The following is a 12,839-nucleotide window of genomic DNA, read 5'->3' on the forward strand; positions in this document are numbered from 1 at the left end:
AAGACTTGGGTGAGAGTAAACAACCTTGCAAGAAGCATGCTTCACCTTATAGTGTTTACATTCTCCTTTGGCATTTTTAATGAGTTTGGACCCGTCACGTACTACTAGTACGCATTCTAATAATGTTCTATTAGAATACTTGGTTGGTATAATGTTTATTGCAAGTAGATTAAAGAATCCTTGGTTGGTCTAGTGTTTGTTGTAAGGCTATTAAAGAAGTTGGATTAACTACATGAACTTCTTATTATACATATCGAACGTAATGACCATTTTTAGAGCACAATGCTCACAAAGTATACAAACCCTCTGAAGAAGGGTGATAAATTGAAGGAATTGATCTTACTCTAAAGGAAATTCCTAGAGCCTTTATAAACAAGAAGCAATTTGACCCAAAAGATTATACCCCATTCATGTTCACATGTAGCTATCAATCTACCACACCTTTTGCAATAGAATTACCAAAAGAATTATTCATTTTCCTTTCTAAATTCTTAAAACAAATTGAATTGATATCAAAAATTTATGAAAATCACTACACAAGCATGTACACTATTATATGCTTTAATAGTTAACCAACTCAATTTTTCATAATTGTGACAAGAATACATACTCATGGCCCTTTTCTTCATGCGATGTAGTTCAAAATAGAGAGTACAATTCTCATACATATTAAGCAATGAAGTGTGAAGTAGTTGCGTATAACTTATAGTAACAAAAAATACGTAGAACCACAAATACGAGTTCCAATCTAAAAGAGCGAAGACATTACATACCATTTCAATAAATGCACTTGCATAGCAATTTTGAAAATCGAGTGAAGCACCAAATGCATTCAAAGTGAGAAACAATCATTCTTGCTATGACTTACAACCTTTGAATCCTTTGTCAAACGTGAATTGCTCCCTTTATCAAGAGTTATATTGTGTAGAACCAAGGATATCGATGCCAATCCAAAACAATAGACATTAGATACTCTTTTAAAAAATACATTCTTGCATAGGAATTCGTAAAATAAGTGAAGCGCCAATTGCATTTGAAGTGAGGATCAAAACAAATTTTGCTACCTTACAACCATTGAATCCTTTGTCAAATGTGAATTTATCCCTTTTTCAAGAATTACATTGTGTATTAATAAATATAATTGAAATTTCTAAATCAACTTGAGTGTGCGCGTAGCAAGAATCTTTGCCTATAAGGTGTTCAAGGTAAATATCACTTGCAACCAATGAAATTGTATAGAGCTCAAGGCTTGGCCCCATGATATCTGTCCTTATTGCATCCTAGTTGAAAATCAAGCTTCTTGATTTTCATCCTTAATCAAGCTTCTTGATTTGCATGAACATTGATATGTTTACTTCTATTACTAGTATATTTCATAGCTTATCTAAATGTTGTATTGCTCGTGTTAGTGCAGGAGGTGATTAATCATGGTACATTCTCTAATTTTAACATGTTATATAGCTTGAACAATAACTAGCCTTTTCATGATGTCCACCCCAGTAATACTAATAGTAGGATATAGACACACTTCAAGATGGAAGTTATTTGATCAGATTATTATCCAATGACGTCAACAGCAGTCTACGAAATATAAGGCTAATGAAGCAAGAAAACCACGGCTACATATGAATCTACCAATCGACAAGTCCTAATGATACGTGAAGAAAGCCGGAAAGCTAAGATCTACCTATCTACAGGTCCTGATGATACATGAAGCAAACCGGCAAGTCTTAGCTATGGTGATTGTTGACATGCTGGCATCTTACACTCAGGAGGTGTATGCAGGGTTCTCCCTGTTTTTTAATGTGAAAGATTGAGATATTTCGCTCCTTGGAGTTGGGGGGGGGGGGGGGGGGGGATCGTGAGTTACATTGTGAACTGATAAATACAACCATAAGCAGTGCGTTGCAAATTTGGAAATAAAAACGGTTGTGTGCCATAAAAAGGCTTAATAAGGGGGTGAGCAGTAGAAGATGAATGGAATCCCTTATAGGCCTCTCGAACATATGAAATCAATCAATTTCCTCCCAAGTGGAATTTTTGGGAGAATTTCGCTGATGGATCCCCCGGATCCAATGCAGCCTGGATCATCGGGTAGCACCCAAGACAGTGAAGACAAACCTTCAATGAGAATATGATACATCTGGTCAAAGCATCTAATAGTTCAGTAACGGTCTCATTCATACAAACAAACTGAATGATGTTAACAAGTATCCTCTAGATTGCTAGACTGAAACCCCAAAGTAAAGGTCTCATTCAAACTAATTAACTGAATAGTGTTAACAAGTACCGAAAATTTTTGAAAACAAGTTTTTCAGCTAGTTCCTCCGGCAAGTGGTTGCAACTTATCCTGATGATTCCACTTGTTCTTTCCTGCAGACTTTGAAGCTTCCACAGCAGTAGTTTCTTTCAGCTTCTCTAGACCTGCACAAAACACAGCCAAATGTTGAACTTCAACCAAGAACCACATATTTGCAGGTCCTTGACACATGTTTAAAAAATTCAAGCAATTAGAATGGAGTTAGCTCAAATGCTTCTGGTAACCAAACTAGTTCTCAACCAAAGCAAGCCAACGCTGAAATGTAGCCAAGACTTCCGATTTCTGCTTAATAGGATATGCCTAGACTTATAGTGATCATAAGACTCAAAGCACTTATAGTGAAGGGGCGGAAGGTACTACAAACGGGTAAGCATTTTCATTCCTTTCAAGAAAATGTGCCCAAGGCAACGATGCCACAAAGATACATATGGAACTGGATCCACTACCAAAATATGGTCAACTGACCTAGATACAAGCAAGGGGTAGAGCGTATTGGACTTAGCACCACATGCAATGACAAGATTTCCACATGTAATCTTCCATGAGGAGTCACCAAAAGAAACTACATAACCTACATCATCTAAAGTGCCAACAAAGATGAGGCTCTTCATGAGAGCCAATACATGACGTACATAATGAAGAGTAAACAAGCAACCCGAACCAAACTGCAGATTGGCATAACCACACTTGACATTTAAAGGATGCGCATCCACAACATTTACATGGCTACAACATAAGTGTGGTGCCAACCAAGTACTGACTAGAATTTCTCGAAGTCGTGCAAGTAAAGTTGGGCAACATGTCCTCCAACTTTCCTTCTATATTTTAAGACTCGCTTTACTTGATGATTTCGAGCAATGGACATGGAGAGATCCCAACAAGACAATCTTCAAGTAGTACAGCCATGCCATTCGAAGTGTATGATGCCAAGTCTACTTAACCTCTAGATCTAGGTGGATTACCACGTGAAATTGTGACATAAGATGGAGTGCTTGCTTGATTACAGCCATTGCATATCTATGTTGAACAAAAATATAAACAAGGTGGCCCAAAAGGCCTGCATGAATGCCAGTCTACTTGCACCCGACTTGTGTACAACTCCCTTGCCAATGTTATCAAAGTGCAAGCACACAAGCTCCATCATGGCATTATATATAACCTCCGGCATCTATATATCTTTACCTCCTCAATCCTCAGCTCAAACTAACAGAGGGCAGTGATATACACTACAAACAATGAAGGTACAATGCTGATCACAAGGGTAGAAAGCAATACAGAGAAACATTACATGTGTAGATGTCAGGTCTACTATGAGATCAAGGGGAGATACAATTGCTTGTTTGCTACGGGTTTTGGCCTGCTTAGATGAGTGATCAACTTCATTCTGGAAAGCAGCTGCAGGCCAAAATCTCCGGTTGGTGGTCATCCATCTTCTATCTCTTCGGTTGCTGAAGTTTTTGTCAGCAATGGATCTCTTAAATGCATCTTCTTCTTGACATACTACAGTGCGCCTAAGGTCTCAACCTCGCTTCTCTATGCTTGCACCGGCAGTGCATGTTCCCATCCTTCGCAATCTTCCTGAGGCTCAAAAGTTGGATAGCTCTAACTCCTTGTGGAAGGTTAAAGCACGTCAAATTCTCGACACCTATGGGATGTGGACATTCATCTCCGAGGACCTACTCCCCATCCACTCCCTACACCCGCTAATGATGATTCACACAATCAGACCAACTTGTGGGGAAAAAAATGCTAAAGCTTTGACATTCTTTTGCCTTAATTACACTAACAGTCTCTTGGTTCATATAAATGATATTCCTACTATAGAACAACTATGGACTAAACTCAACTGGCATTTCCATGGTAGCTACAATTTCTCTTTGGTCATAGCTCCATTGTTTGATCAAGCCATAACAGGAGATGGTTGTTGCTTTCACTGTCAAGGTTGAGTATCGGGCTCTCAATGATGGCACCACTAAGGCCATCTTTCAAAGAAGCTTGCTAGCAGAGCTTCAGTTCCCGCACGCCATCTTGACAAATATGTCAATGCTAGAGTTTGTTTGAAAACTCTGGCCATATTTTGTGCAGTTACACATTCAAACTTCTCTTCTTTCACACTCCCCCTCTTTCATACTCCTCCCTCTTCTCTTCTCCCTCACCTCAGCCCTTATAAAGGGGCAGTCCCCCTCCCCCATCTCACCACACAAATCAGCTTCCATCTTCATCAATCTCCCTCTCTTGAGCTCAACTTTCAAGCCTCCATCTTCTTTAACCACCCTCTACTCTCTCTCCCTCTCCCTCTCCCTCTCCCTTTCCCTCACCTTCTCTTCCTCCTATTCCAATCCCTATCCCTCTCCCTCTCCCTATCCCTTTCCCTCATATTCTCTTCCTCTCCTCTCCCTATCGCTATCCCTCTCCCTCTTCCTCTCTCTCCTGTCCGTCTCTCTCACTTTCACATTTCATTCATACATATTACATCCTCTCCCTCTCCCTCTCCCTTTCCCTCACCTTCTCTTCCTCCTATCCCAATCCCTCTCCCTATCCCTTTCCCTCATATTCTCTTCCTCTCCTCTCCCTATCGCTATCCCTCTCCCTCTTCCTCTCTCTCCCTGTCCTTCTCTCTCACTTTCACATTTCATTCATACATATTACATCCTCTCCCTTTCCCTCTCCCTTTCCCAAATCCCTCTTCCTCTCCGTCTCTTCCTTTCTTCTCATTCTTCTCCACAATGCCTAGGCCTCTTCATATTCTATCTTTATGTTGCACATTTTATATGTGTGTAGGCTGATTTTATATACATTTTTATATGTATTTTTAATGAATGTGCAAAACAACATCTTTTATTCTTAAGATTTTTGTCTATGTTCCGTACCATACATATTCGCATACAAAACATATCGTACTAAACATACAAAACCACCCTGGTGTAAAGAAATACCCAAGCAAAGAAGGTAAACACAAAGTGTACAATTAAACACGATGATAAACAAATAAACTCAAAGGTGAACAGTAACTGAGGGAGAATGAAAATGAATGATTAAAACACACTATGCAAAGAAAATACAATGACCTCAAACCTGTGTCATGGTGTGGACCAGGGCAAAGATGAACTGAAGAGTGTGTCATACTCTAAACAGATTGCGGAACGCAGTAGGCAGCCTTTGTCAGTGATTAGCTGCTATATGCAGACTGTGAAGTTCAGACAAAGGAGCACAGCCTGCACAATGCTGAAAACACAAACTAGGACAGCTCCAATGACTGCTGCAGTGAAATTGCAGCACCTTCAGTCAGAGCAGCAAGCAGAAAGTGATGTCTGAGATGAGGGCACCAGCTGCAAACATAAACCAGCCTATTGCACCAAAAAAGCTAGCCAACAGCTTTGGATGGTGATGTCAGCTCAGGGCAGGCCTGCACAATGAAAACACAGCCTGAATGGCTGGAGACAGGCCACCTGCAGCAAACCCAACAAGCAATAGTGTGTAAACAGGTCACCAGCAGATGGACGTCAGATGGCTGCACCACAGGCTGAGCTATCTGCCAGATAAGGGATGTGGGCAGCAGTGGAAGATGGCTCCAGCTGATGGAGTGCCATGTAGGATAAGCTTGGTCCAATTGAGCAGAATCACACTTGTTATTGGATCCTCCGTCCTCTATAGAGGAAAATGATTGGGGTCAGATGGGCCTACAAGACCAAGGACCAGGCTCATGGGACCTTGGACAAGCACAAAGCCATGCTTGTCACCAAGGGTTTTGCCCAAAAGCCCAGATTGGGCTATGTAGAGACCTTTGCTCCAACAACTCATATGTCGACCATCAGGATGGGCTTGGCCTTGGCTACCCATCACAAGTGGCCAATTTTTCAGATGGATGTAAACTCAGCTTTCCTAAATGGTGACCTTCAGGAGGAGACTGATGTTGAGCAGCCACAAGGCTTCCCTGTCCGAAGATAAGAGGATCATGTTCACATTCCATCTGTGATAAAAAAAAAAGTGGGCATTCTCTCTATGGTGAGTTTGCTTGCCAATCAACTGACTGACGTTGATATTTTCCCCAATTTGGAGTCACTAACAGTCACATCAGCAAATCCAATTTCAAATACACTCCATATAACCAAAATGGGAGCTATCACGCTCTTGCTCCATACCCATTCATAATAAGGTGACTCTCTCAAGATGCAGATCAGCTCAATATCTCGCCATGATAGACCCTGTTTTGTTGAAATGCTTCAAACTCTGCAAAGACAAGTACCATTCCAAATGGCCTAATTTTCTTAAAAAACAAACGTTAAAGCAAATTTAACCAATTTAGAACAGTCTGGAATCCCCATTCAATATCAGCACAAAGAATGGTCCCAATTTTTGGAAATTCTCAATGCTGAAAGGAAGTCAAGTCAAAGACACAAATTGCCCCTGCAAGGTATCCAAATACAGGAAAGTTGCCCAATATGGAGCAGATTCTACTGCTTCAAAAGCAGACCTATCTGAATGCAGTAAAAATGTGGGAAAATGCCAAATTGGATGGTGGCTTTAGATTGTCACAAATATGGTTAAGATTTTCAATCTGTGGTCTGTACTCTTCTATGACTTGCTGCCCACAAACAAAACTTTTGAACACCAGCCTGTCATAATCACTTCTTGAATATAGATCTTGGGTTTTTAGTAAATAGGGCTCTGGCTTTGTGCTCTAAAATGGTGTACATGTTCTTCTTTGTTGTTGATTCTCTGGTAGCTGAACTAGCAAAACCTAGTGGTCTCACAAAGGCATCATTCGATTCAATTTTATTTTGTCAAAGTACTTCAGTCCAAGTCAGTGACAAAAACAAAAGATAATGTTGTTTGAGAAATACCTTGAAGATAAGAAGGATACAGTTCCTCAATTATTGATTTTGGCACCTTGAACCTTTTACACTTGCTGTTGTCTACCTTTTCAAGTAGTTCCTTAAAGTGTCTCACCTAATGAAAAACATGAAAACAATACAATTCATTAATAGCACCATTTGCAGACAATATGAAGCTACCTTGCACAAAACATGTCAGTTGAATTTTCACTTTTGACTATAAATCTATAACGTGGTTTTCTCAAATACAATACGTAGTAATAATTTTATTCACTGCACAAAATGAGTCATTAGGGAGCCTGTAAGTCTGGACCCTAATACATGTCTTACGGGTGCCAACCTTGAACCACCCCAAACCTGGTATGCACACTTCCCACATCTCAGCTCAATTCCACCTTCCTATCAGTACTGCAAAAATGTCCCCACACCTGTAACCCTACTGCTTAGAATGGTAATCCATGTCTTATGCAAGCCTCACCTACTTGGTATGACGTTGAAATGTCTTTCTAGCTATCAATCCTTGTCAAAATTGTGAGCCCTTCAAAACACATACTTTTATGGGACACTTCTAGCCCCAATTGATTGTAGGCACCTTGTGCTCTTTTTTGTTGTTTCTACACCATCATGCAGTCTTGGTCTCGTCTTGTTAAGGCTCTAAACCTAGTGAAGATATAGATACTTGAACAAACATGCTTTTCCATTTTCGATGCGAAATATCCCATTCAGCAAGCATAAAATCACACACCTCTTCCTTCCGTAGTAAGGTGTACGATGAACCTGACCTTCCAGCACGAGCAGTGCGACCAACACGATGTACATATGTCTTGGCATAAACAGGCACATCATAGTTGACAACACTTGTTACCCCTTCAATGTCCATTCCCCGTGTCATTGCATCAGATGCAACAAGCACTTGAGCATCTCCTCGTCTGAAATCTGCCAACGCCTTACTGCAATACTAAACTCCATCAAAAAACAAAGATAAAACGTAAAAACATTTGATAACATAAAGCGATTGCTTCAATATGTATCCATATCAGAGTTTCATCATTATGCTTCTACATGTATCCATGTCAGAGCTTTCCTCACATTTTCTACCATACCTCCGGCTGTGCTGATGCTGTAGACTAGAATATTCAACAGCTTTGAAAGACAAGTTGTCAAAACAGTTCAATAATAGAAACAAGCGATGAGTTGAAACAACTGAAGCTGTGAAAACAATAGTCTTTTGATCCTTTAAAAGCTGAAGAAGCCCCAGTAAGTGCAAAGGTTTCACATCAGCATCACAAACCTACAAAAAACAACACGAGCAATGGGTTAGCAACAAGTTCCTCTGACTTTTGTGTTTTGAAAAAAGGATAAACCTTCTGCCATTAAAAGAGACCAAACTGAACCCCGCTGTCCCAGAGGGAAAACCTCCCAATATGGACAAAAAAGGCTCTAATATAGCAGAACTTAACTATATATCTCAAGCTGCCTGTTAATCATCTCAGACTTGAACCATCTTACCTTCATCAACATAGTTCCTAGTGCCTTATGTGGGATTCTAGCACTTTCCTCTGCCTTGAAGCACCTCACACGGTCCGGTATTATGGAAGACATGTTTCACTACAAATTGGGTCATTTTTTTCAGACATCCTCCCCTGAAAGCAGCCAGCCTTGCACTTCCTTCTTTATTTCTACTAAGCTTCAGGATGTATTGTATGTTTACCTTAGCCCTTTTGCAGAGTTTTGAAAGGATCTGTCTGTGAGTGGGGCATTGTGCATGCAGAAGCAATAGTGTAGCTGAGAGAGAAAGAGAGAACACAAAGAAAAGGAATGTAGTGGACACAAGACCTGAATGATGATGAAGAAATCAGAACTGTGTACAATGCTGAAGACAATGGACTGCGCCCCTGCACGAGAGCCAACAAAGGGTAGGATGCGTGAGGACACTGAACAGACAAGGAGAGAGATCTGATGATGAGGAAGAGGAGAGAGAATGGGGTTGGACAGAGAAAAGAGCTATGATCAGCAGACAGCAGACGATCACAACCAGCTGATAAAGGGGAAAGATGGTGTGATAATAGGTGTTGGGAATAAAAGCTTACCGTGCCTTTTTTTTACCGTGTTTGGGTGTGAACGCACCCTCACACTTTGTATTTTATATATATTCAAAACCTAAAATGTGGTACACAAGTCTTTGTACCAAACATCAAGTGTCATGCTCACTCTTCGCACTCTACTGCTCTCTCAACTCCCTTCATTCTCAGCTCAGCTTGCGCACAACCTCTGCAAAAAACTGGTATCAGAGCACACAGGTTGTGCACGTTTCCCAAAGCCAGTAACGGTCATTGGGCCATGTGACAGGCGAGCAAGAGCTTCAGGCACCAGTCGTCAGTGTTTGGCAAGTGCAAGAGAGGTAGTCGCACAGGCAATAGGTTGGAGTGACCAGCCTCAGCACAATCTGCACTCGACCTGTGCAAATGTAACCAGGCTCGCGTGCAGACAGGCAGCAAACAGGATGGACGTGCTGCAATCTGACGAAATGGGCAGATGGGACAAACAGTGCTGACATGACATGCTGAAGGCACACGCGGGCAGGCGAGCTGATGGCACACGCGGGCAGGCGGAGTTGATGACACCCGGACAGGTCAACACGTCGAGTCCGAGATTTGATGGGCATCTTCTTTTGCATCAATTTTTTTGAGAAATTCCTGAAATTTTTCCTTCTCCCCTTTGCCAAGTGTTCATATGCACAAGCACAATGTGCAATTTTGACCCAAAATTTTGGGGCTTTCCTCGGATTCGGGGATTTTAATGCAAAAGTGGACAATCTGACTCAGAAATTGGGAAATTAGTACACAATTGCCCGTAAAATTTTGGGACTTTTCACATTTCAATGAAATTTCTTCAATTTCAGTGAAATTTGTGCACACTGGACCCGAAAAATTTGGGGCTTTTGCAGAATTTCATCAATTTGTGCAAGAATTGCTTGGTATATGCACTTGGGCACTTGAATTGATGCAATTTTGAACAGATTATCCTCAAAAAATTTGGGGTTTTTGACCCAAATTGTCAAATTTGTGCTCAAGAATGCCTTTGGAGCAGAAATTGTAGTGAAATTTTGGGGATTTCACATGTAACTGTTGGCTTGGTCTCTAATTGTGTCAGAAATTGCTTGAGGAGTGCAGCAAATGACATTTTTTTAATTCTGAAAATTCATTTGCATATCTCAAAATCTCTGCAATCTTGAGATTTTTCATTGCTGGTTGGTACTCTTGTGCACTGTGGTCACTTGTGTAATATTTGGGCTTGCCTTTGGTGACTGGTTAGTCAATTTGGGCCTGCAAATTATGGCTGGAAACGGTGACAACAGTAATCTTTTGCACATTAAGAAGCTTGAGGGTGCCCATAATTTTGCAATCTGGCAAAAACAATGCTACAATGTCTTGGTGCAGAAGAAACATGTAAAGCCCATCAAAACAAAGGGAATCAAACCAACAGACATGGAACAAGACGAGTGGGATGACTTGGACGAGCTAGCTCGCTCTACCATTGAGCTCTCAGTGTAAGACAACTTGCTCTTCAACATTGAGAAGCTGAATTCAACATATGTAATGTGGCAAAGACTTGAAGAATTGTATGCTAAGAAAAGTGCACCCAACAAGGTTTATTGGCTAAAAAAACTGATGGACTTTCACATGACAAAGGGTACAGCCATGTCTGTACATTTGAATGAGTTTAACACAATTTTCAATCAGCTGATTGCTTTGGATTTTCATATTGATAAAGAGTTCAAAGCTACCTTCTTGCTATGCACTCTACCTGAAAGTTGGGATACTTTCAGGACAGCTTTGAGTAATTCAAATGCAGCAAGACGTTAAAATGTCTTCGCTCTGACAATGGTGGGGAATATGTGTCCAAAGCCTTTCAAGACTTTTGTAACAGCAAAGGGATTAAGAGGAAGCTTAGTGCTCCTCATAATCCGCCCTAAAATGGTGTTGCAGAGCGTATGAATCGGACCATTCAAGACAAGGTCCATACAATGCTATCATATGTTGCTTTATCCCATGGTTTTTTAGCAGAGTCTGTTATGACAGCCGTACACTTGATTAATCAGTTACCAAGCAAGTCTTTGGGGGAGGGGGGAGTTTCCTAAGAAATGTGGTCGAGCAAGCCACCTTCGTATGTACACGTAAAAGTGTTTAGCTACGAGGCATTTATGCACATACGCAAGGAAGAACGCAGCAAACTTGAGCCAAAGTCCTGTAAATGTATTTTCCTAGGATATGGTGATGAAGGTAAAATGGGATATAGATTATGAGATCCCGAGAAAAAAAAAGTAGTACGCAACAATGATATCATCTTCCAAGAAGATCGCATGCACAAACAGCCCAAAAGAACAAAGGAGATCCGAAGGGTTGTATTCTGTGAGGATATACCAATAGCACAGCAAATACCTACTGAAAATGTCCCTGAAAATGCAAGGAATGATGATGTAAATGATCAGCAGGATCTTGCCCATGATGTCCCACAAACTCAGTAAGAACATGTGCACCTAGAATAACCTAAACCAGTTATACAGCAAGTTGTACCTGCAAAATGGCAAGCTGTTAATGCAGATTTACAAGATGAATAGCCAGCAAATATTGGCCACTAGGTCTGTAGGTCGACCAAAGTGCAAAATCAACCAAATAGATTTGTTCCCGAAGTAAACTATATGGCTGATTATGTCATGTTAACAAATTGTGGTAAACTAACATGCTTCCAAGAAGCAATGGACAGACAGGATAGTAAGAAATGGCCAAAAAGCAATGCTATCAGAAATGGAATTTCTCATGAAGAATGGCACTTGGGATTTGGTATATTTGCCAAAAGGACAAAAAGTGCTACCTTGCAAATGGGTTTACAAAATGAAAGTCCCTTCTGATTCTTTGCCCAAGTACAAGGCACGCTTGGTTGCTAAAGGATACAAGCAAGAACATGGAATTGACTTTGATGAAATCTTTTCTCTTATAGTCAAAATGACTACTTTGCGAACCATCTTGCGCTTGGTTGTAAGGATATGGAACTCATACAGATGGATGTAAAAACCACCTTCTTACATGGTGATCTGCATGAGGGAATCTATATGCAACAACCTGACAGTTTTGTTACAAAGGGAAAAAAACACATGGTATGTAAACTCAACAAAAGTCTATATGGGCTGAAGCAACCACCACGCGAATGGTATCACAAATTTGATACATTCAAGCAATCTCAGGGATTTCATCGTTCTCAAGTTGATCATTGCTTATATACCAAGAACACAACAAATGGTAGCCTTATTCTCTTGGTATTGTATGTGAATGACATGCTAATCGCAAGCAAGGATGTTTATGCCTTGGACTCCTTGAAGCAGAGTCTACACACAATAGCTTTGATATAAAAGATCTTGGTGAGGCAAATCACATTCTTGGCATGCGTATACTCAGAGACAAATCAAAGGGTCTTCTTTATCTATCACAACAAGAGTATATCACGAAAGCTCTGTGTTAACCCAAAACGAACGAATGTAGAAAAATGACCCTCAAACGAACGAAGGTGGAAAATCCGGAAAAGCTAAAGCAGAAGACAAAGACAAAGGCCAAGGCAAAGAGAAACGGAAGACAAAGACGCACAAGGAGAAGAGTCCTAAATAAGGGAGAAAGGCGCACAAGGAA

At 40.7% G+C, this 12,839-nt stretch overlaps 1 protein-coding gene across 2 annotated transcripts in view; it reads right to left on the reverse strand.

Moving 5' to 3' along the window:
• Nucleotides 1–1,884: 1,884 nt before the first annotated feature.
• The window catches only part of RH1 (RNA helicase 1), a 51,491-nt gene continuing 40,536 nt past the window's right edge, over nt 1,885–12,839 (reverse strand). Inside the window, exons 6-10 of one of the 2 annotated variants that reach the window (XM_087680998.1) lie at nt 8,259–8,446; nt 7,901–8,105; nt 7,165–7,270; nt 2,291–2,424; nt 1,885–2,143 (exon numbers count right to left, since the gene is read on the reverse strand). In XM_087680998.1, the coding sequence (XP_087537124.1) occupies nt 2,315–2,424; nt 7,165–7,270; nt 7,901–8,105; nt 8,259–8,446 (609 nt within the window). In that variant the 3' untranslated portion in view covers nt 1,885–2,143; nt 2,291–2,314. Of the gene's footprint in view, nt 2,425–7,164; nt 7,271–7,900; nt 8,106–8,258; nt 8,447–12,839 lie in introns of both variants that reach the window. The other variant, XM_087680997.1, reaches the window with a different exon arrangement.

Source organism: Lygodium microphyllum, chromosome 7, assembly GCF_053477565.2.
Source record: "Lygodium microphyllum isolate KBCC chromosome 7, Lygodium_microphyllum_v1.1.10, whole genome shotgun sequence".
Taxonomy (NCBI): Eukaryota; Viridiplantae; Streptophyta; class Polypodiopsida; order Schizaeales; family Lygodiaceae; genus Lygodium; species Lygodium microphyllum.